Source organism: Trichoplusia ni, chromosome 17 (assembly GCF_003590095.1).
Source record: "Trichoplusia ni isolate ovarian cell line Hi5 chromosome 17, tn1, whole genome shotgun sequence".
Taxonomy (NCBI): domain Eukaryota; kingdom Metazoa; phylum Arthropoda; class Insecta; order Lepidoptera; family Noctuidae; genus Trichoplusia; species Trichoplusia ni.
The window spans coordinates 6947932-6971829 of NC_039494.1; the positions used below are offsets into that span (position 1 = coordinate 6947932).

At 37.4% G+C, this 23898-nt stretch overlaps 2 protein-coding genes and 1 long non-coding RNA gene across 5 annotated transcripts in view; 2 read left to right on the forward strand and 1 right to left on the reverse strand.

The window, feature by feature from the left end:
- Positions 1-6226: 6226 nt before the first annotated feature.
- On the reverse strand, positions 6227-20352 carry LOC113502501 (SID1 transmembrane family member 1-like). Of its 3 annotated transcripts, none has more exons than XM_026884099.1 (20): positions 19923-20352; positions 19371-19440; positions 18985-19087; positions 18392-18493; positions 17849-17961; positions 17139-17242; positions 16775-16862; positions 15881-15964; positions 15367-15485; positions 13640-13767; positions 12947-13093; positions 12319-12403; positions 11721-11796; positions 10675-10851; positions 10456-10573; positions 9661-9783; positions 9190-9306; positions 8592-8724; positions 7784-7988; positions 6227-7334 (listed from the first exon to the last, which is right to left on the reverse strand). In XM_026884099.1, exons 1-20 carry the CDS (start codon positions 20039-20041, stop codon positions 7158-7160), a joined length of 2388 nt encoding a protein of 795 aa, XP_026739900.1. In that variant the 5' UTR covers positions 20042-20352; the 3' UTR covers positions 6227-7157. The 3 variants fall into 3 exon arrangements, with proteins under 3 accessions (XP_026739900.1, XP_026739901.1, XP_026739902.1); XM_026884100.1 differs by lacking the exon at positions 19923-20352 and adding an exon at positions 19550-19743; XM_026884101.1 differs by lacking the exons at positions 6227-7334; positions 8592-8724 and having other exon boundaries at positions 7851-7988.
- Positions 13774-14768, forward strand: LOC113502503. Its single transcript, XR_003401357.1, has 2 exons — positions 13774-14388; positions 14576-14768. It is a non-coding gene; the product is annotated as an uncharacterized LOC113502503 (long non-coding RNA).
- Positions 20353-21238: 886 nt separating the features above from the next.
- Positions 21239-23898, forward strand: part of LOC113502709 (protein son of sevenless) — a 32074-nt gene continuing 29414 nt past the window's right edge. Inside the window, exon 1 of the mRNA XM_026884361.1 lies at positions 21239-21807. Coding sequence (XP_026740162.1) covers positions 21712-21807 — 96 coding nt within the window. The 5' untranslated portion in view covers positions 21239-21711. The remainder of the gene's footprint in view (positions 21808-23898) is intronic.

A 23898-nucleotide genomic window follows, 5' to 3' on the forward strand; every position in this document is an offset into this window, starting at 1 on the left:
ATTATAAAAACATTAAAAAATAATATGCCATAGAAAACAATTTTATATTTGCGGTTTGGCAAGAACATTATGTATGGATTTTGACTGCATTGTTAACTTTGTTCGTTGTTTAAGTACCTATTCAATTGGATGAATACATACATAGAATAGAAAAGAATAATATAAATGTAATACACAGACTATCATTAATACAAATTAATACATAAAATTCATAATTCATTAAATTAATAAAGCTAAAACTCCATTGTATTGCGATAAATATTGTATGCGCGCTCGATAGATGGCGTTGTACGTGTCTGAATCGCGCTATGGTTTCGTTACAAAGCGCAGTCTAAGTAGTACTTCAGAATAATTCGATAATTTTCATTTGATAGCGCCACCTGTCTATGAAAAACCATTTCGAAACTAAAAAATATTGTAGTGATAATTGATATTCGGAGAACTTTACGTGTTATTTAGTTTAGTTTAGTTATAGTTTGTAAGTTAGTAGATATATATATGCATATATATATAAGTTTAAGCTTGTTTACATTAGAAGTAACGAAGTCTCAGAGAAGAAACAAAAGAGATAGAGATAGAGAATGGGTTCTAAGCAAAGCAGTAGCTGAAGTCCTAGAAATTATGACACCTAAAAAAAAAGAAAGAAATACACTTACAAAAAATAAATGAGATCCCACCAAAAACATTAAATGTAAAAAAATGCCAAGTCTCTCGATGCAGTCTTTCCATCGTAAAAAGTTTTGAGATCTCATAGAAGCCAAGTCCTATTCAAAATATTTTGTAGTTATAAATCAACATTTAGTAATTGTATCAATAGTTTTCTTTATATTATAATTATAGTGACTTGGCAATGAGCACAAATTAAAAGCTGCTTGATGCCTGGAATTATGTGCAAATGTTACTGACGAGACCAGTGATCAGATTATTTGTTATGTGTGAATCATGATGGTCACTACCGACTACATGCTCCAATACAATAATTAAGAATACCTTACGGGCCATCGCTTTATGAAAGTAAATGAATCGAGAGTACACTAAGACTGACTGCCGTTGCCGAAATTCGGTTGGGACGACACGGATAAACCAAAAGAAAATTAATTTTGTGATATTAATGTTTACGCATGCGGTGTGTGTAACTTTCAACTCCTACAAATATGCCGTTTTATTTGTTTCTTCTTGTGCTCATTGCCAAGTCACTATAATTATAATATAAAGAAAACTATTGATACAATTACTAAATGTTGATTTATAACTACAAAATATTTTGAATAGGACTTGGCTTCTATGAGATCTCAAAACTTTTTACGATGGAAAGACTGCATCGAGAGACTTGGCATTTTTTTACATTTAATGTTTTTGGTGGGATTGTAATTACACAATTTGAGTGCACACGGATAATGTACAACATCCATTTAGAAATAAATTGAAGGCGTGCGTTGTACTCTATAGCATCTAAACAGGTCACGCCGCGGCTAAGAACTAGCTCAAGTATATAGTATTAAAATATTCCTATTGTACTACTCAATGTGCTTGAAATAGATAACATAGAGCTAGTACTTGCCTACACTTAACCAGTAACCTACATATGGGTCAATAGAGGTGGCACTTGATATACTTCCCAAACAGGTGACGACCTCCGTGGTCGAGTGGCGTACGCACCGGTTTCAAGGTGTCGCTAGCTCTGAGGTCCCGGGTTAGATCCCCGGTCGGTTCAATGTAAAAATTAACATTTCTACATTGTCTCGGATCTGGGTGTTTGTGGTACCTTCGTTGTATCTGAATTCCATAACACAAGTGCTTTAGCAACTTACTTTGGGTTCAGAACAATGTATGTGATGTTGTCCGCATTTATTTATTTAGGTCATTGCTAATTTAAAAACTTGATTGTTGAGAATTACATAATAATAATTTAGCTTATGAAGTGTGTATATGTAAGTATGTAAAGGGTGGGAGATACAGTGAGCTGACTGTAGCTGTGCTGTACTGAGTGTAGCTTTGACATTTAATAAGTGCTACTTTATAGAATATTTTGAATAAACGGATGTTGATTTTGATTTAAAAGCATCTCAAATCCCACTACTGAAGTACTGACCCAGACAACAGGCCATGTAGGAAAGGTTTGAGTATTAATTTGACCAACAAGCCAGGATGCGGGTTTATGCTTTCAGATTCAATATATGTAAACCAGGTTTCCTTTCGATGTTTTTCTCCGTCATTAATATTCAAAATTAATTACTCAATAAATGTACTTTCTTAATCATAACTTTGAGAAAGTCTATTGTACTTGCCTTTGTTTACTGAATCCTATGCGTAGAAATACCTACATATTGCGGTTCTATGCAAGTATTCTTGTCCATCACGACGTTTATCAATGATTCCCACAAAAATAAAATAATAATTAATGAACAACCCTCGTGTTGTTATCGGCACTTGTTCTAATGATCTAATTACCGAAGTATTCAGCCTTCACTTGTTTGCCAAGTATGTCTGTCCGGTGACACCCGCGGATGTCTATATAACTAGAGGAAGTCATCTAAATAGTAAGTTTCTTGAAGCGGATTCATGATTATCAAAAGACTTCAACAAGCAGGAGGTTTTCAATTCATCAGCATTTAGTTTTTCTAAGTGTTTTACCATAGAACTTTGGTCTGGATGAACCGATTTTGTTGATTCTATTTTAATTTAACGTGGAATAGCTATCATTTGCTCCCATAAAAACTTTATCAATTTTGGTGCAGTAGTTTTCTCTTTAAAGTTGGTGGTATGTTTTTGTTGTTAGAACAATGTTATAATAACATGACGATGTACTTTCGCGTAGTTATTTGTGGCAAGCCTCGTGATGCTGCTGCCGCTATAACTCCTGTTTGGGTCACATACTGGTGGGGCTATCCTGATATAAATTCATATCCTGTAACAACAAAAATTTATCTACTGTAAAAATTCAACCGGTTATCACCGTTTCTGCCACACCTTGGGGACAAACATACAAACTTCGCACCAACCTTTGGATACGGAAACCTAAAAATAACTAATTAAACAAGGAATTTCACAACGCAGTGATATTTTGGTGAAATGTTGCCATCTATTAATATAGATAGTAAAATAGAACCCCATTGTAAGGGCGCTTCACCTGACCTAATATAAAAATAGGTATATCCGAGCGCGGAGACCCGCACGTAATCGATACGGCCTGACCTGACAGTGTACTACGTTTGAAAGTTGCATAAATGTGATTGTGGAAGCGGGACAGCGCGATACGCGGATTAGAGCGGCATCTCTCTCCACCACACTCTTAATATTAGTACATTAAGACGTGGTAGTCCATCTGACTGCGACTAGGGTTATGCACTTAATGTTACCTTTATTATTGTTAGGGTTCTGTATTCAAAGAGTGAAACGAGAGCCTGTTGCTATGATTCCGCTGTCCGTGTTTGCCTGCTTGTACGTCCGTCAACTCTCGAATATTACTTTTGACAATTATTGTTGGGGTCCCGTATTCAAAGGTTAAAACGAGAGCTGTCTGCCGGTAGGATATATCTCACCGAACCGACATAGTTATAAAATTGACGCCAAAAGAAAAGAAATGAATATAAAAGGGTCTTCCATACAACGAACATAATGTTATTGTCGATTATACTGGTAATACGGAAGAATTCGTGCACGGGCCGACTCGCAATTTGCCCGTTTAATATTTTGAGCTATCTGCTTTTTATTTCAAACATCATTGTCATCAGCTCATAATCGTCACTGCTGGACGTATCTGGGCTTCCCCAACGAGATATATTTGGCAAAACTTCAATAAAACTACAAATTAATTGAGTAAAAAATGTCTTTATTATCACCAAAACTAATACTAATACACACTTATAATACATACAGAAAATGTTGTCTTTATAAAATTTTGAACACAAGTGTAACAGTCATTAGTGTTGCCACATTATAATAGCAATTGTTCTGTAGGAAAGAATAATTTAAATTAGTCATAGTATGTTTAAAGACAAAAATATAGGAATACATGAATGACAAATATTTAAATTTACAGAAATTGTTAATACCATCTCATACATACAATGCAAGAAATAGCAAGAAATATTGGTAATATTTTTCTTATGGTAACCCACGTCAATTAGTTTATGATGACGTCATTTCACTTACTGCACTCAGTCTACTACTATCACTAAGTTCTTCTAAATTCAGTCGCAAAAATTAGAAAACAAAATTAAAACTCACACGAACATTTAAGATAATTATCCAACGATAAATCAAGCTTTGTAAAAGCGACTTTGTAGCATTAGTTAAGGTTCCTTTTTGTTTGCCAATAACTACTAAATCTATTTTTTTTAGTCTAAGACCCTATGCAAACGAGGTTACAATACACCGATAACCAACGACTTTAATTTAAAAAACATGTTACGAATCTCTAAGAGTTGGTATGGTTGGTTCGGTAGTCACGCGGAATCCACCCCCTGGGGGGGAAGGGAGGGGGGAGATACTTGGAGGTGCCTCGTGTACAAAGGCCCTTAGGTTTTTAAGTTAGATTCTTGCACCATTAGCACACTACGTATAGAAGAGGAAAGATAGAAGGTTATATATCATAGTGAAAGATCGAAAGAGATAGCATTTTAAAGAGAGAGACAGGAAATATCTTGAAATCACAGCCTCTTATCGACTCTAACTTTACTTATACACATTACCTATAATAATAAAGTATATAGATGTCCCACTGCTGGGCACAGGCCCCTTCAAACCATCAGATGATTTAAAATATGTATGTACGTATTTTTGCCTTTATTCGCATGAAAATAGAAAAGTTTACAAAGAAATATCGTTATAAAGTTAAGGAAGCAGAATTCATACACACAAGTGACGTCACACAAAAAAGTAATTTGATCAATTTATATTTGCAGGACAAAAGAAAATATTGTATTTAGTATTTTTAATTAAACAAAGAGTCTTTAAAAAAACAAAACCACAAAAAATAAAGTGATGATTTGAGTATTTTTATCTCCTTACACAAAACGGCTGAACCGATTTTGATGACATTTGATATACAGGTAGCTGAAATATGAATGCAAGAGGATGTGCAGCTATGAATATATTATCACTAATAGCACTCTTATTACAAAGCAGTAAGAACTATTCTTCTACTTCTTTCTTGCCTTTGTCAGTTTCATTTCTTTATAGCTTTTTTGTACATCATATGTTAAATATTATATTTTCATCTCACATATATTAAAAAAATAATGGTAACTTAAAATAAATAATACATAACAAATAGCCTTTTACAAAAGCCTCTTCATACACACGGCGATTGTCATCAACTTATAAACCCTCGCACCAAATCAATCACAATATAAAACCTTACTATATGTATGACTAAGGTACTTCATACACGTTGCAACACAAATATTCCACTCTGTATCTACGCGATTACAGTCACCGGCTCGGATCTTGAGCGCTCGGCGGAAGAGTGGGGATCGCTTTGCGCATCGTACACTCATCCATAAATGTGAAAGTAACTCTGTCTGTCTGTTACGCTTTCACGTCTAAACCACTGAACTGATTTTAATGAAATTTGGTACAGAGATAGAGTTGACCTTGATGTTCTTTACATAGGATAGTTTTTACCCCGGACTTTTGAAGAGTTCTCTTGGAAACGCGATATAACCGACTTCGACGCGGGCGAAGCCGCGGGCGAAAAGCTCGTGAAAAATAAAACGCCAATCTTAAGCCGTCTTGAGGTGCATGCAACTGCAGCAAACAACGAATTTCAACTCATCCCTCATGTCGGTTATGACGCGACTCGCTGCGGGACAATCACTGCACTGTGATCCGCCCCGGGCCTCACTTCATACCGCGAAAGGGACACAAACAATCACTTCTGCGTAGGTCAAGGTCAGCGCTCAACATCCGTGCCGGTAACTATACCACCATATAAACTCGTAGAGGTTACAAACCTCTTTCTAACATTCGTTGGACACTAGAGTCGTTGACTATCGGATACTTGTGTTGCTCTATGTATGAAGGACCTTATAATTACAAACTATAAAATTAAATATATTAGCATGTTTTACAGACACAGCCTGATAAAATTGCTATTCGTTAATCGGCTACATTGTTTTTCAAAAAAACACTACCGCGCTTATGAATTTAATTCTTGTGTCAAACATTCAAGTCACGTGCACAAGACACCATGACTCGGAACAAGCATTTGTGGATCACACAAATACTTGTTCTACTCGGGGATCGAACCCGCGACACACGCACAGTGGGTTTGGCGCGGTCACCTCAACCACTCGGATATATCCATGCAGTGCAACAATGGAAAACAAATAGAAAACTTCAAATGTATGTGAATGACATTCCTCTTCGACAAGTGACGTGACTGTGACTTGTCAGTTCAATACATTTGAGGGATTCGTCAAACAGTAACTCATCTACGTAAGTCATTGTGGAAGCGAGACAGCCATACACTGCGTAGCGGCATCTCGCTTCGACAACGACAACCGCTGAATAAATAGACATATAAGTGAGTTTTGGAACTTAAATAAATAAATATATGCCTTATCAAGCATTTTGAAATAGGAAGCACACTTGACAAGCTAATTCCTAAATGTTTTTCTATGGGCTTCAATAACCTATTTATAAATATCTTTTTTTTTAACATAAGTAGCATCGTGGACTTTCTTATTTTATTCGATATCACATATATTACTTTTAATATTGTTATTTGTAATTAAATATATCTATAGTGTAAAGAACAATTTTGAACCACAGACAAAACCAATTGTAATATTTAGCTCATAAGGCATCACGATGGAAAGATTTGTACTTTCGGTCATTGACATCGGAAGCTTAGTTGATCAAACAACTGTACATTGATGGGATAATCGCAGTTTTTTATACAATGTCAAAGTCAAAGTGTTTATTTGCAAATTTGTCTCACACACTAAGGGTTCTAATCATAGTCTCGCAGGGTTTACAAGTACAAAAAGGTAAAATAATATAAAATTAAGAACAAACATGTTGATCGCTGAGCAAAGTAGTCATCAGAGTGCTGACTTGTAACATTCTGCTATCCGCGGTGTCTGTACTATTTAAAGTGCCAGCTATCGAGTTTTGTCTGTCGTTCAAATTCCTCCTATTAACACAGTTGTTCAGAAGGTGTGCAGGACATGCCTGGGCGTGTTGGCGGCGGGGTCGTCGACCGTGAGCAGCATGTTGAAGGAGAGGAACATGGCGGCGGCGGAGGCCACGTGCCACGCGTCGTGAGAGTCGAACAGCTGGAGGGAGGAGCAGGCCGCGTTGTGTTGCCGGGACTGGGCCGGGGTTTGCTAGGGGAGGGAGGGTCGACGAAATATGTTACTGTTATGAGATTAACTTGACTACGTCAAGGTCATTTAGGCGAGATGAGGTTTTCTTTTAAAGATTCTTAATCTAGTTTTACTTTTTGTACAAATTATTGCCTTTATAGCTTACTGTGTCTTGTTGCTGGGCAAAGGTCTATCCTAAATCTTTCCGTGAGTCTTTCATACTTGGAAACATTTAACCAACTCACTCATATCCGTTAACATTGAAATTGTCTCAGCTTTTAGAACTTGCTTTTATTAAGTGTATTTTATCAAACTGTAGATAATATGTTAAGTATTTGTAAACATTTTTGTAGACCCTGTAGACATTTTTGTAAAAATGAAATGGATTTTTTTGAACTCTCGGTCATTGACCTTCGTAAAAATTACCTCACATCATTGACCGCTATAAGATAGCCCTGCTCGTTACTCACCGACCACTTAGTCTTGGAGTCGAGGAAGAGCCTGAGCGCGGCGAACCAGGCGACGTGCGCGAGGACCGCGTACAGCCACGTGTGGGGCGCCAGGCGCTCGCGGTGGACCAGCTTCATGGCCACGTAGAACAGCGTGTACAGGATCGCGTTACCCATCAGGATGGCCAGCAGCTGGCGGGCGAAGTCCTTGTTGTGCTCGTAAGCGCTAAGTGTCGACGGTGGGGAGGTAATCATGTGTGAGATGTGGAATGGGAGAATGTTATTTAAGGTTGATTTGTGATCTCTGGTGTAGATTTAATGACAGATTCAGAATTAAAAGTCTTTTTTTTTGTCTGTTTTTTTGTTTAAGAAAATAAACAGGAAAATATTAGAACGCTATAATTGGTTCATTTCGAATTCTCCGGTTAGTATTTTCCGGCTCCCAGTTAGTGAAAACGCGAAACAATGACTTATTAACTTGATTGATTTATTTCGTCCACAGTGGCTCGACACCCGCCAGCTGCAGGACGCTAATAATACCTGAACATCGACACTGATATGGTACTAATATTATAAACGTGAAAGTTTGGACAGATGAATATTTGTTTGTTACTCTCTTCCGCAAAAAAGTACTGAATAGATTTGGACGTCATTTGGGACATGATAAATTGAACAAATAGTTTTATCTTTATTTTATGTTTCTAAGGGACTATGTAGCTTGCAGTTTAAGACTCAATTGCACATTAAAATGGGAAAAATCGGTGCATGACTTAGGATATACTTGGCACGTTTGCTGGCCAACAACTGCTACAGATGTATGTTTAGATACCTGTATATGGCGAAGGCCCAGTTGGCGATGTTGGCGAGCGCGAGCAGCGCGGCGCGCGCGCGGTGTGCGGGGCGCAGCGCGCGCAGCCCCCCCGCGCGCACGGCCGACACCCCGCGGCCCGCCGCGCCCCACTCTGCGGGCCGCGCGGACCAGGGTAGTGTGAGTATACCAGGTCAGAAGGACCCTGTCGGACCCGGCTAACTTCAAACTAAAGCGCACATTTCGATGGCTTTCGAGCGCGAAGTTTCTCGGGTAAAAATCCAAAAAAATTGGACTCCGACTGTTTAAGCATAAAGCCAGGCAGATCATGAAATATCACACGTCTAAAAAACATTTCATAACAATGCTATTACATGAGTTCGTCACCCAGGCATAGTAGGATCTAATGATTTAGAATATTCCTATTATTCTTGACGCCCGTAGCTGCTACAGTCAAATTGGTGTTGAGAAACAAATTACACTAGAGTTGTTTTGAAATCCACATTACGTTACGCCTTTTTAAAAAAAAACACACATAAAAACATGATTTTGAAGAATCACTTATAGTAAATAATAGGCAAATAAAAAACCCCCTCTTGTCAAAAGGTCGTTGACTCACCCATTTTAAAGCTGCCGGCGTAGTATATCTTGAGCGTGAGCACGAAGCAGGTGAGCATGTGCAGGATCGTGAACAGGATCGAGAACGCCACGCTCGGGAACAGGATGCCGAACAGACCTGGGGACACTCATCATATGACAACACTCATCATCATTCCCCTGCCTTTATCCCAAAACTTTTATCCGGGGTCGGCGCAACATGTCTTCAGTGAGAAAGCTGTTATTTTTTTCATCTTTTTAATGAAAATATTTTTGATAAGCGTTTGTGAAAATGCTTCTAGCGCGCGGGGATTGAACCTATAGTTACACACGCTCCACCGCCTTATCTGATAGTAGTTGTGAACGTATGATGGACGAATCTGCAAGTCGGTGCAATGGAGATATTTGAACTCACAGCTGTTGAAACATTCCCTTGGACCAGAACTGGTTTGAATATTTCCATTCTATGTCGCAATAGATAATCACCACTCACCGAGCGTCATGATTACGGCGATGATCATGAAGGTGGTGTGCGCGCTGGGGATGATGTCCGAGTGCCGGTTCTGGTACAACTTGATCATCACCAGCACCGCGATCACGTACATGAACGACGAGTCTAACAATATGGAAACAGAATGTATTAGACTATAGAATCGTTTAAAAAGGTCGTAGGTTCGAATACTCTGTCCGTTCAAGGAAAAACAATTTGGCAATTATTATTTTTAAACGACTCCCAGAATAATTATCCTCCTTGTCGCGGGGGTTTCACAAATAATTAATCAAGTGGCAAATACAAAGATAACCACACTCGGGACAAACATTCGACGATCCATTGCCAGATCACACAAATGTTTCGCACTCAGAGGGTATGGCATGGTGATCTCAACCACTCAGCTATCTGTGCAGTCGGTACAATTAACAGTAAAAGTGACTAGCTTCACACTACTGATTCGATTTAACGTGAAAGCCATATTATCTCAATAGCATCTCTTCTAATATATAAAATTCCCGTGTCACGATGCTAGTTACCGTACTCCTCCGAAACGGTTCGACCAATTTTTATGAAATTTTGTATACATATTGGGTAGGTCTGAGAATAGAACAACATCTATTTTTCATACCCCTAAGTGATAAGGGTTGCTTACACTAAAAAAAAAAAAAATTTTTTTGAACGAGTTTGTGTTTTTTTTTTTACAATGTGGCATTAAAAATACAAACCACTAGAAGAAAATATTGGCAAAACAACGTTTTCTGGGTCTAGTTTAATATAAATATTTAGAGTACATACCAAACTGGAAGTTCATCTTGTTGGGGCAGAGATGGTAGCACGCGGAGAGCAGACCCTCCATGACCAGGCCCAGCCCCATGCTGTACAGCAGACCGTAGTGCTGTGGGATGCCCATGTCCTGGGGGAGGGAGGTGTCAAGGTCAGCGCTCATTGAAGATTAAGACAGTTAAAGACTCCGGTTGGGTTCGAACCCACAATCCCCATCCCCACATGACTGACCTGCGGCATGCCCCTGCTCTTGAGCTGCCGGTAGCGCACTTGCCCCAGGAACACCGCGCCCAGCAGCACGTAGCCCACGTTGGAGTACACGTGGTTGAAGTCCGACAGGAAGCCCAGCGGGTGCGCGCACAGGAAGTTGTAGTAGCACAGGTCCTGGTCTCCGGTCTGGAATACCATCTGGAGACCAGGGTGCAAGGGACATTCATAAATAATGATTCAAGGACTAATAGGCATGTTTTACAGTCGTCACCGGTAGTTAGAAGCTAGAAAGTCTGACAACCAGACTTTTTGTAGGGCATAGATTTAAAGATACAGTGTAAGAAAACGTGATTGTAATACTTAATAAATGTTAGACTGGAAGCTGGGGCCGGCTTGAAGTCTTCCCTTTTTTGAAAATGGCTGTTAATAATGAGTATTATAAAATATTAAAATTCTCAACAGTGCGACTGCATGTTGGACCTGTGTCCTCGTGTACACATTTAAAAAGACCAGGTCTTTCCCATGAAGTTATGCCGTGAAGTGCCGTGAACGTAAAGATATTATCTCATCCAACATCTAAAATTATAAAGTTATAGTGTCAATCAGGTACTTTACTAACGGCCGATATTTCAATCGTCAGTGAACTTCTACCTGACGAATAAGTATGGCCGTTTGACATATTTTCCATACAAAAGCTGTCAAAACGTCAAACATACTCGTCGAATAAAAGTTATCTGGCGATTGAAAAATCGGCCCTAAATTTAATAAAATAAATCAGTTTAGTCCGTCACACAGATTTCCAAAAAACAATGAATACGTATTTTTCATTTTATCACGTCATTAAAAAGCAAGAAAGATTCAAAGCACTTAAGTATGATAGTAGGGGCTAAAAACATCACTTGCAAGTAAAAAGCGTACTGGTAAGTGACGTCACATTAGGTTTTTTCTTTACGAGATTAAATAAAAAATACGTGACCTATAGCTTTGGAAATCCTTCTGACGGACTAAACAGTTTATTCTTGTCGACTGCCCTGTGGTATAAGTGTGTGTACGTATGTGTCCCTCACCCGCTGGTACGTGAACAGCAGCTGCACGACGGGCAGCGCGTACACCACGCCCACCGTCAGCGCGCCCCAGAAGTACCTGCGGGGGGAGAGGCAAGTCAGCTGATAGTAGGGAAGGCTTATAGATAATGCCTACCTACCTACTGATGTTATAAACTAGAAAATTTGGGAGGAGGTATGTGTTTTCGCGTTACTCGCTTGGGCAAAATGGCTAATTTTAATGAGATTTGGTATGGAGTAGCATTCCTCAATATGCTAAATTGATTGATAGCTGACAAAATGGACATTTCAGATATTTACCCGACTACGTTAGAAGGAGGGTAATGTATTTGCTACTATAACCGACACAAACTAGCTAACTACCTAATATTGAATTTTGTTTGCATAGAAAAAATCTCCAAAATTCAGGGCAAAGATTTATCTAAAGACATTTTTTTTTTTCTAAAGAAAATTTTCATTATTTTTTATAACGTCTCGCAAGTCACTGTTAACTGTAACACAACACAATTGTATTACATATTGCTATAATGGTAGTAAAAAGTATCTATTTAAGATATTGTCTGGATTTTAAACATTCATGTAGAATAATAAGTATGTTTACCTGTCGGACCTCCTGGTGAAGGTCTCTGGCGGCGCGCGCGTCAGCTTGTGCACGGTGAGCGGGTGCGAGCGAGACCACTGCTCATCTGTCGCACGGGATACGACATATTATATGGTGAGAAAGGCTAGAGGTAAAAGAATACTGTGGTGGGATAGGGACAAGTTTCTGAAAGACTTAAGGGTTGGTAGACAGAAATGTTACCTAATCCTTAATAGATGATTCAAATTATTTATTTTAATATTAATATTTACTTCGTGTTGTTTATTACTGAGCTGGCAATAAGAATAAGATTTGAAATGGGACCGAAATTAGTGATCTGAGTTGGTTTGAGTTATTACTGTACTGTATTAAGAACAAGAGATATTTTTAGAAAGGGTAATTTATGGAGTTTTTTGCCGGTTCTTCTCCATAAGAATGACATTTTGGAACTGTGGTTCTACAATCATCATTGTAACTTTTTTAAAACGTGCCCGAAAACGGCCTATTGGAAATAAAATCTTTAGTTTTTGGTTCGGCGACCTCTCTGACCCCTGGTCCTTGACCCCGGACACCCTATTAGAAATATATAAAAAATGTTTTTTTATTTTGATGTATCAGCACCCTCTCGGTCCCCCGCCTCCACACTCACCGTCAGCCTCCCCGTCGCTGTGGGCCCCGCCGCTGTGGGCCCCGTCGCTGTGGGCCCCGCCGCTGAGGGCCCCGCCGCGGCTGGGCGCGGACTCGCCCGACGTCGAGGCCTGCGCTATCGGCTCCTCCTCTATGATCGTCACTGTCTCTGTTAGAATATAAATGAAGTAAGTATATGTGCATTATAAAGACATCATAAACGACGCGCTAATTATATTGTTTTACTTTATTAAGGCTGCTGATGTTGCATATGAACCAATAGTTACAATTACTGATCTATATGTTACATCGTTTGATGTCGTAAGTCATTCATCATCATCATCATCATCTCACCCTATAGCTGTCCACTGCTGGACATAGGCCTCTCCATATGTAAGTCATTATTAGGTTATTATTTTTGTAAGAGTAATTATTCCATATTCCGACCTTGAAGTTTGATCATTATTAATATTTTTTCGTAGCTTTGATAAAGCGATTCGCTTTCACTCAGTCAATGTTAACAACAATGAAAGTAGATCAAACTCGACGAGGTTCTGTCTTCTTATTACAGAGCCACATATAATTTTACAATCACGCAAATATAATTTACATTTATACATGCACAATTTCAACTGAATCCCTAAACCGGGCTTTGAGTTTTTATCGTACAAGATTTGCTTACAGACAAACGTGTTGTGCTTAGACTACCGCTCACCAGTACAGCGGCAGGTGCAGGCCACCAGCGCCAGCAGCACGAGCAGCGCCACGAGCGCCACCAGCGCCAGCGTCACCAGCGCGCCCACCACGTACTCGCGGTATGACACCGTCGCCACCACCACGAACCTGACCACCATCCGCAGTAGATAGATAGGCTCTCGGTATAAGTATTGGAAGGTAGGTAGGTTCGAATCCCAAATCCTTATTTACAATTAGGAATTTGACAAAAAAAACTGTTTCGTCCATCAAGCAGATTTCCAAAAATTATTGAATACCTATTTTTTCTTTTATCCCGTAAACAAATAATGAAGGGGATACAGTGGTTTAAACCTCGTGTGACGTCACTTACCAGTACGCTTTACACTAGCAAGTTATATTTTTAGCCCCGTCCTCCAAATAAGTGATATTTTTCTTCCTTATTTTTTAATAATGCGATAAATAGGTTTTCAATATTTTTGTATAGAGTCTGACACGCAAAACATGAGCTAGACAATTTTTAGACATTCTTCATATAGCCACACCAAAATATATATCAAATGTCAGTACATGAATTGTCATTTGCATAAAACGTGTTTACTTTTTTGCTGCGAAATTATTTTAAACCATTAAATATGAAGACTCCTGTTAAGAATGAGGCTAGAAAGCTAATATTCAATATGATTAATAAATTTGATGTGAAAAATAAAGACAATGAACAGATTTTCAATGAAAAAGAACAATGTTTGGTTACAATCTTGCAAGCCATTGGTAAGCACGACACGTTTATCTTGATCCTTTGCTTAATCCTATTACATATTCATATTTGCATGAAACATTTATCTCGCTATCTATGAAAATGTATTCAATGTTTTATATATTTTCGTATTTCTTCAGGAACCGAAAATATAGATGTTAACATTTTTTTAATAATTTTATAATATTTTTTTTGTTGCAGAATGGAATAATTGTATAGAACACGTCATAAAAATCGAAAATAATTACATTGAAACAGATAACATTCTTGAAACGCAACTGAAAAGTTTTACTATAAATGTAAAAGATGATAGTAGTGATAGTGACGAATCTCTTGAAGTAGTTTTTTAGATTCCGATTTTGATTACGAATCACAATAAATAATGTTATAATAACTACGTTTATTTATTTCTCCTCACAATTGCAGAATGCTTATATACAAAAATGACCCTCCTCATTCTGAGAAGAGTAATGGGTAGATATTATATACACAAAAATACTATGTTTAAAACGGTTGAGCCATTAAAAATCGTATGATATAAAACGACAATAATATTTGTCCATAATTTATTGATCCATGATGTAAAATCAAATATCAAAATGTATTTTTCTTACTATATACAGTGATACCAGCGCTAGATTTTTTGAATTTGCCGCTTTTTTCCAGGCTCATGTTTCGTATGTCAGACTCTATCTGCGCAACGGACTACAGATATATATTATTAGATTTACTCAAATACTAATTATATGATCCAGCGAACTTCGTTCGGCTGGGTGTTAATCATCATTCATGAGTACTAGACAACTAATAGACATACTTATATATTTCTAAATACATACATAATATAGATAAATTACACCCAGACACAGAACAAATGATCGTGCTCATCACATAAAGATTTGTCCTGGGTGGGAATCGAACCCACGACTTCCGGTCTAGCAGTCAGGGTCACTAGCCACTGGACCAACAGGCCCGTCAATGTAATTGCTCACGTGAAGTTCTTCGCCCTGTTATCGTCCCACAGTTGTCGCTGCGCGGAGGAGCCGGTGCAGGCCTCGTCGTTCTCGTTCACGATGAACACGATGTAGAACCCGGAGGGGAACATCGATTGCTACGGAATACACTCATTAATAATATTAACATAAACACATTGAAGGGAAAGTTTCTGTGCTTATCTTTCAATGGCATACGAGTATTTATCGGGATTGCGAGACTAGATTCGAACCCAGTCCGAGCCAGCCACCTTTTTGGGTAATTTGTCCATCGGACCGGGGGCGTTCTATACTGTGAAACAAATGCTTGTCCAAAGCGGGGATCGAACCCGTGATACGTCGCAACCATTGGATCTGGCGTAGTGATCACAGGGCTACTTTAAATGATATTAAGCTACACCTTTTGACGGACTCGTACACCGCTTATTGGATGCGCTTTGTGTGTAATAAATTTATTAAGAAATCCCATGTATAGGTATATACATAATATATATATAATAATGCAATGACTCACGGTGAGCGTGATGCCGCCCTTGCTCATCATGGTGAGGTGGTAGCCCTTGTACAGCACCTCCTTCTCGTTGTCGAACACCGGGCACTGGAACAACAACACACTTTATGTACTTTGTAATATCTGACATCACATATCATGTATTACTATGACTTGGATTTTTAATTTGTTACAATTTTAATCTATACTAATATGTAAAGCTGAACAGTTTGTTTGTTTGTTTGAACGCGCTAATCTCAGGAACTATTGTTGAATAGGCCATTCATCGAGGAAGGTTTTAGGCTATATACCATTACGCTGCGACTAATAGGAGCGAAGATACAATGGAAAATGTGGAAAAAACAGGGAAAATTATTCATCTTCGAGGCTTCCGTTCAAAAATTCCTAACTTATATCTTCTAATCACGCGGACGAAGTCGCGGGCAACAGCTAGTTTCCTATAAAAAGTTGCCAGGAATTGTTATTTGCCACGAATTATATGTACTACGAGTTTCGAATCTGTAAGGGGAACCCTCATTGATAGGAAAAACATTTTTTAATGTTCTTCACTAGCCATATTGAATAGAAATGGTTCTGTATTTTTATTTTCTCCCGCACACATAAATTTTTCCAATTACAATGAATGAAACATTGGCATGACGTCATTTTTGGGTAGAAATTGAGCGAAATTTTGCCAAGACATCCCTATGTCTCTAAATTTAAACAGTTGATCTTTGTGAATTTTATTTTTTAAATTAATCCTAGAGAGACGTGTCTGATATTTTTGATTATCTAACGGAATACAAAGATTTTTCCCTTTTTATACCCAGCGAATGTTTCACGGCGTTCACGGCGCGCGGTAAGCGAAGTCCACGCGGGCGGAGTCGCGGGCCACAGCTAGTTGTTGTTGTAACTCACCGAGTTGTTCTGTATGGACACGGTGGCGCACACGTCCGTGTCCGAGTCCACCATCAGGATCACGCTCTTGGGGATCGTGTAGTTAAACCTGGAATAAACGACGTTATGTGTTACTAGGTGACTCAATAAACGTTGTTTTCAGATATACATTATTTAAAGTGAATATCAGGCGAAAAGAAAATGTTAAATACGAATAAAAACAGTTATCCTAGGGGTATAAGAAATGCTTTGTGTTAGATCGAACCATACAAATCCACACCGAACAACAAGCCCACCACGAATCCTGCCTTATAGCTGGGTGACTATTCAATACGTTACTTGCACTCCACAGGTAGACCGCTGTAACAAGTATGACGTCACTCACTTGGGTCCGATCCCGGCCTCCGGGTGGCTGATGTTCCACGGATGCTGGTCGAACGAGAAGAAGTAGTACTTCGGGGTGCTCGGGGTCACGCTCAGCTCCACCTTCTGAAGGTCAGAGGAGAGTGCAGGATGTTAGACCATAGCATTTGTTAAACAAATTTACTTTATAGGAGTAAGGAATTTGATATTCAAGTCATATAAAAGCAACCAGACTCAAAGCAAGCATGAGTGGATCACACATATGTACGTAAACGTATCTACGCAACTAGAGCCATCACCTTAACGTTTTGAAAGTGCCTGGAAAACGGCCTACTTGAAATAAAAACTTTTGATTTTGATTTTGAAGCAACGACAAGTTGCGCTACGTGGGTTTGGGGTGGTGACCTATACCATTCGGCTATCCATGCCCCCAATAGATGTCTTAAACACCTACATAAAGTTAATCTTGGTCCTAGGGTTTAAGAACACAAGTATTACTATCCTCGTTTTATATCATATGGGGAACATCTCGTGATGGGAAAAATCTCTGCGAGTCTCTATGGAACGAAGATGTTTTATTGAAAGTCAAATTTTGGATTACAATTTTGGAATTCCGGATTAAGAAAATATATCCAGATTTCGCCAGTCAAATTTCGAATTTCGCTCTACAGAGCCGTATTTCGACGGTCAAATCCCGGATTTCGTCAATCAAACTCCGTATTTCTGCCTCACCTTGTTGACATCGACGTAGAAGTCCGCGACGCGCCGCAGCTTGATGTCCACCGTCACGTTGCTTCTGTTCGACGTGCTGATGTGGATCATGGGGCGGTTCTCAGTCTTTATATCTGGGACAAAATGAATTAGATGTTTTGTAAAGGCTTTAGTTCTCATAGCTGGACAAAGACCACTTTTTTCAACAAAACCTTTGTAAAGCAAATTGAAATAACTGCAATCGAAGAATTTCAACTACAGGCATATTTGTATTGTATTGACGACTTGCGACCTTGACTAAGCTATCCTCAATGACCAAGAGTTGAACCATACCATTATTTAGTGTCACGTGTAAAGGTTAGATCGCACGACATCTATCGACCTAATGTTAAAATTAAGCAAAGCAATAAAAGATAAGTTTCTTTTTCTCAACTGTCTCAATAGTTATTAAAATGTATTTGTAACTGGCTAAACTGGTTTTATCCGAGCAACAGCAGTAGTTTGAACACGTTTAGGGTAGCCCCCCTGACCCACGCGAGGCCAGTAACGTCAGATATAACTGACCGGGTCCAGCATCATGCGGGCACAGCGTCCGCGCCATGGTGGTGAACAGCACCGCGCCGCTCTGCGTCTGCACCAGCAGCGGCAACTCCCACGACGACACGCCTGCAAGCACGACCATGTCAGATACATATTCACCTAATATTTTTTACCCCTACTTCTTGATATCTCTGCATCACTCTTAAGTTGACTGGTAGAGAATGCCTCATTAAGGCATTAAGTCCACCAACGTGCATTTTTGAATGTATAAAATTAATAGATTTAAAAAGTCTAAACACGCACGTTTTTAAATGTCACAATAAAAAGCAAAATCGGAAAAGCCGTTTTTGATGCTGTAAATTGCATTATCATCAGGTTTGAAGCGACCCTGAAAATTTTAGCCTGCTAGCTTTATTGCGAACGGCCTTAAAAAAAAAAGCAAAATAAAAACTTAGTGTGGAAAGGGTACAGTTTAGGAAACTTCTGCAAACAATGAAATTGAAAAATAACAAGCCAAGGTTTGTGGTTTAGCCTATTTGTAGGGAAATCTGTCTCGCGAGTCTGAGTCGAACTTGAACAGTTTCTTAGGATATAGAATCAAAAATATAAATCGACACCTTTCTGCTGTGTAGCAGTTACAAAGACAGGGTTATCAGGACTCAGCATGTCATTGGTGGAGACGTGAACACGAGTAGGAAATCCATTCAAAAGCTCCGATTTCTGAAATTAAACAACAATATTATATTATGTGATGATCAGGCAAATTAATAATAATTGGTTGTTGGGCCAGCTTTCATACTAATCAGATGCAGCTAAGTACAAGTGTTTTATAAGGAGCAACTATAGATCTATCCCCCTCAGCCTTGGGCAACTCAATACCCCTAAAGACAGATTCTTTGACAGACTTTCTTACTTGCAGATATCACTATTTTATTTTGTTAAATTTATTTACTTAATCAAATTATATGTCTGTAATGTTTAATTTAACAATTATATTACGTACCTCAGAAAATTCCATAATCTGCTCTGTGGAGTCGTTGACAAACACTTTAACAATCTTGTCATACTCATAGCTGAAAATAAATATAAATAAAAGTATACATTTTTATTCCGACCACCAAACACAGAGCTGTATTGAACTACATTAGGTTAACATGTAACAATAAATAATTGTAACATTACTAATTGTACTTAATCCATTAGAAATTGTTTAGTAATTTAGAGATAAGGAATAAGGAAAAACTAATCATAAAACATATTCAATATAATAAGTTTCTTATAACAATCCATTTTTATTAAGTTCCATTGTAGTTGAATACTTAAGTTAAACATATACATGGTACCCATGCAGGGGAAATGGGGAATCCCCCCTATAGATAACATTACTAATGAATCCAAGTTTCGTGAATAAACAAATCAATACCAAAGTATATTGCATCAATAACTAAATATATAATCATAAATTTCACGACGATACACTTAAAGTTGTTTTTAAAGACGATGTTACCTTTTTATCAAACGTAAACAATAACATCAACATTTAAATGGTACTTACGTATCGTAAATAAAGTTTCTTTTACTTGCTGCACTAACAGGCTCACTTGAACACAATACTGTGGATATTATCGCAGCGCCGACGACGATTCTAAACATATTTGTATTAAATATCCACATGTTTTCAACATTAATAAATCTTATGACTTATAATGCAGTTTGAAAGATCAGCTATTAATCATAATAGCAAACTGGGGTTTTTACGATGTCAATTTTTAGCGCAACACTAGCAAGTGGCTGCTCCTTTATATATATTTTGTTTAATTTACCATTATTGTGGTACACAATAATTTGAAAATAATATCAAAGTAGAAAAAATAATTTATGAGTGATTTAATCATATTTGAACTGTATCTGATATTATATGCAAATTAGGAACTATGGTTCAAATTCCGTGCCACATACAAGAACCTTTACGACGTCAAAGTGACACAACAACACTTGAAATATTATCACTCACCTTGATGGAACGACATCCGTTTGGAAACAGTTATTGTTTAAATATTGCACAAATCTTTTCAAAATGAATTAATAATTTTGCAAAACATTAAGGTCATCTTAATCCAGAGCACTAGAACAGATGTTTTTCTTTCCCACCTGTATAGTCCTTAGACTCATGAAAACTACCCGCAAGACCGGTAGATTCTCTTCTAAGTAATGTCAAAGGGTATACTTAAATAAATGTTTGAACCAGCCTTCGGTACCCGACGACTTAAACTTATACAAAGAGAAAAGTTTCTTAACCTTCACTGAAATCGTGGGTGAAATACACGTCTCGGTCACATGTTTACAATCTCTGTAAGACGTTTAATTAACAAATGTTATGTGGTGCGTAGAGCGTAGAGATATTTTTAATGATTAAAAAACTCTCTGATTAATATCAATTTATATACGACTGGCGACATTTATTTTTTAAGCTTATTTTCCGGGATAAAATATAGCCTATACGGATTCGGAAGAATCCCTCTAAGGAATGGTAAAAGAAATCTTGAAATCGGTCCAGTAGTTTTTGAGCCTATTCAATACAAACATAAAGAAATACAAAGGTTTCCTCTTTATTAAAATCAAAATCAAAACGTTTTTATTTCAAATAGGCCGTATCTCAGGCACTTTTAAAACGTTATATTACTGACTCTAGTTGCACGGTTCCAAAGTGTCATTCTTATGGAGAAGAACCGGCAAGAAACTCCATAAGTTACTCTTTTCAAAATAAAATTTTACAGTAGCATTTTACATTAAAATGAATGTCTGCAATATTAGTATAGATGAGAAAAATATATTATTGATTTTAAATAAAAAAAACTGTTATCTGTCAATATGTTCGGTCGTAAAGTGCTTACATTTTAGTCAAAATATGTATTTAGTAAGAATTAAATTTCTCCAGAATTACACCTATGAAATAAAAGTTGAATCCTTCTAGCTGAGAAACTTATGACTTGATGTTGTGGACAAGATAGTGATGTGCCGATTAAAAAATGACTTGGACTTGAAGTCTATGGATTGCTGTCGAACATCGAGAACGGACCAATGATAAATAAATTGAAAATGGCGTCGTTTAGCCGACCAAATGAACCAAGGAATATATTTTACAATTAAAACAATCTAGCCATTTGATATATTACAGTAAAACTTATAAAATAAATTATTTAAAGTTATTTACGTGTGTTCGTACCTTGCTAAACGAGTGAGGAAGCAGCAGTGTTTAAGTGAAACCAGAAATGGTGGTATATGTTTTGTCAGAGTGATAACATTAATGTTTACATGATTTCGGCGCGGGGCATATTGGTAAAATGTTACCGACAGTGGAGGAGACGCGAGGGTACGACTTCCTGGACCCTGAGAATGTCGATAAGTGGCGGGGAGTGTTACTAAACCCCCTTCGAAAGGTATGCTAACTGAAGTTTGATGGCAAGTCTTATTGTTTGTGTAATGTCTATAAAATACCCGAAAAAAACTCTTTAGAAAGGCTCCAACTGGTCCAATATACTAATATTAAATAAATTGAGTAAGTTTGTAGAGAATACAGGTGGCCAGATGTTTGTAAACTAGTTTTTGAGTATTGGCATTAGCAGTGATTTCAGTCAAGGTTTCTGATACGTTATCAGCCAAATCCAGCGTAAGACTGATCGAAAACGGTCGCGTTACGAATGTTACAGCATTTAATTATGCTAAATCACTTTAAATCCGAAAAAAATACTAATTTGTACTTTTTTAATTTACATTCTGAAGAGATCAGATATTTTTACAAATTAAATTGGAAATAAAATCTCAAATTTCAAATTTCTTTTAACTCATTCATGTTTTTTTTTGTAAAAAGTAAACAAAAATATGGCCTCATTATCAATGCTTTAAAACTTGAGTATTATACTTGACTGGCATAGAAAACAGCTATTATTTTATGTCATCAATGTAAATACAAAAATAATGAATAGTGCAGTAAATTAAGCCTTGACTTTTTATTTGGGTGTCCAGTAGTATATTGGTTTAAAAATACCTGAAACTAGTATAAAAACATATGGTTTATACATAATGGTAACAATACTTTTAAAATATTTATTAGTTTTAAATTTTGACCCTTGCTTCATAATATTTAGTGGCCTGTGTTTTGTGATACAATAATATATAATTATATAAGCAACATGATAAGTATTCCTGCTAGAATTAGGAGGTCTTTGCCCACCTGTGGGATATGAAATTTGTGAGTAGAACTACTGTTTTATGAAAATCAGTTTAATTGAGTATTGAATAAGTTTAGGTATGGTTCTGAGCGAAGTTGGCCGTCTCATCAAATACATTAGAAATACAATCAAAACATAATCTAAAGTTCTCACTCTATGACACACATATTCAAAAAGTTTTGACCAGTGATCACCACATTTAATTAGCTCACAACACAAAAGGACAATTTCTGATTCCTCTATCCATGTAGACTTATATAATACTTAACAGAAAACTTTTAAACTTTTAAAAAGCTACATTGGTAGGATTTAATTATTTTTTATCTTCAATTTGTATAGTTTCAACCCTAGTCATTTAGTTTGGGAGTAAATTCCTTCAAAAGTATATTATCTTTTGAGTCATCTATTCAGTATTAAAAAGTTTTGTAACAAACCTCCTTCCGTCTTTAGCAATAATAAACTTTCTTATATCTTATTGTATGCTTTTTGTATGAATTAATCAATATGGTTGAGAGTTTGGGTATGTTTTAGCTAATAATTGCATTGTTCAAATGAACATGAATTCAAAAAAACATTATATCATGCCAGGATTTATTTCTATGACCTTGGACCTGGCTGTCTTATGGTCATCACGCAGACTGTCATTGCTTTTCATATCTAAATTCCAGCAGTCAATACAAAACTATGAATCTTAATATGGCATTCTGTGTTATTCTGTTAAATAAGTTGCAGGGTGCAGATACGCCCTCACTTGAATGTGTTGGTGTGTTACTATTTATCCTATAATATTATTAAGTTATTGTTTAAAGTATATATTATTTTAATGGTTCAAAGTCCAACAAAACTGCCTAGAAATAGTTTGTCTGTTGGAAAATAGTCAGTCATGTTTCCAGGCTATGGACAGACTGAGATCTTCTATCTATGCAGGCCCATCTAAAACCTCAAGGATAATAAACACATGCAAATAATAGCAATCGACAACGGGGTACCACTCCATACCCGTTTCATCTCTCTCTTTACTGAGACCTTTTTGCGTTCGGTAAAGTACCATTGAAGAAGGATTGAAATAAAAGCAATAAATCCAGATTGGGATTCATTCCGAAAAGTCTTTATCACATCTTCTAAATTCATTAGGGCGCAGGTTCGATTGCGGCGCAGGCAAAGTACTGATGTGAATATTTCAAAATTACTTGTTCCTAAGAAGTTCCTTGTACTCAAAATTCTAAGTAACCACCGATAAATTGTGAAGGAAAACATCATGAGTTAACCTGGATTCCAAATGTAGGAATGTGGAATAGA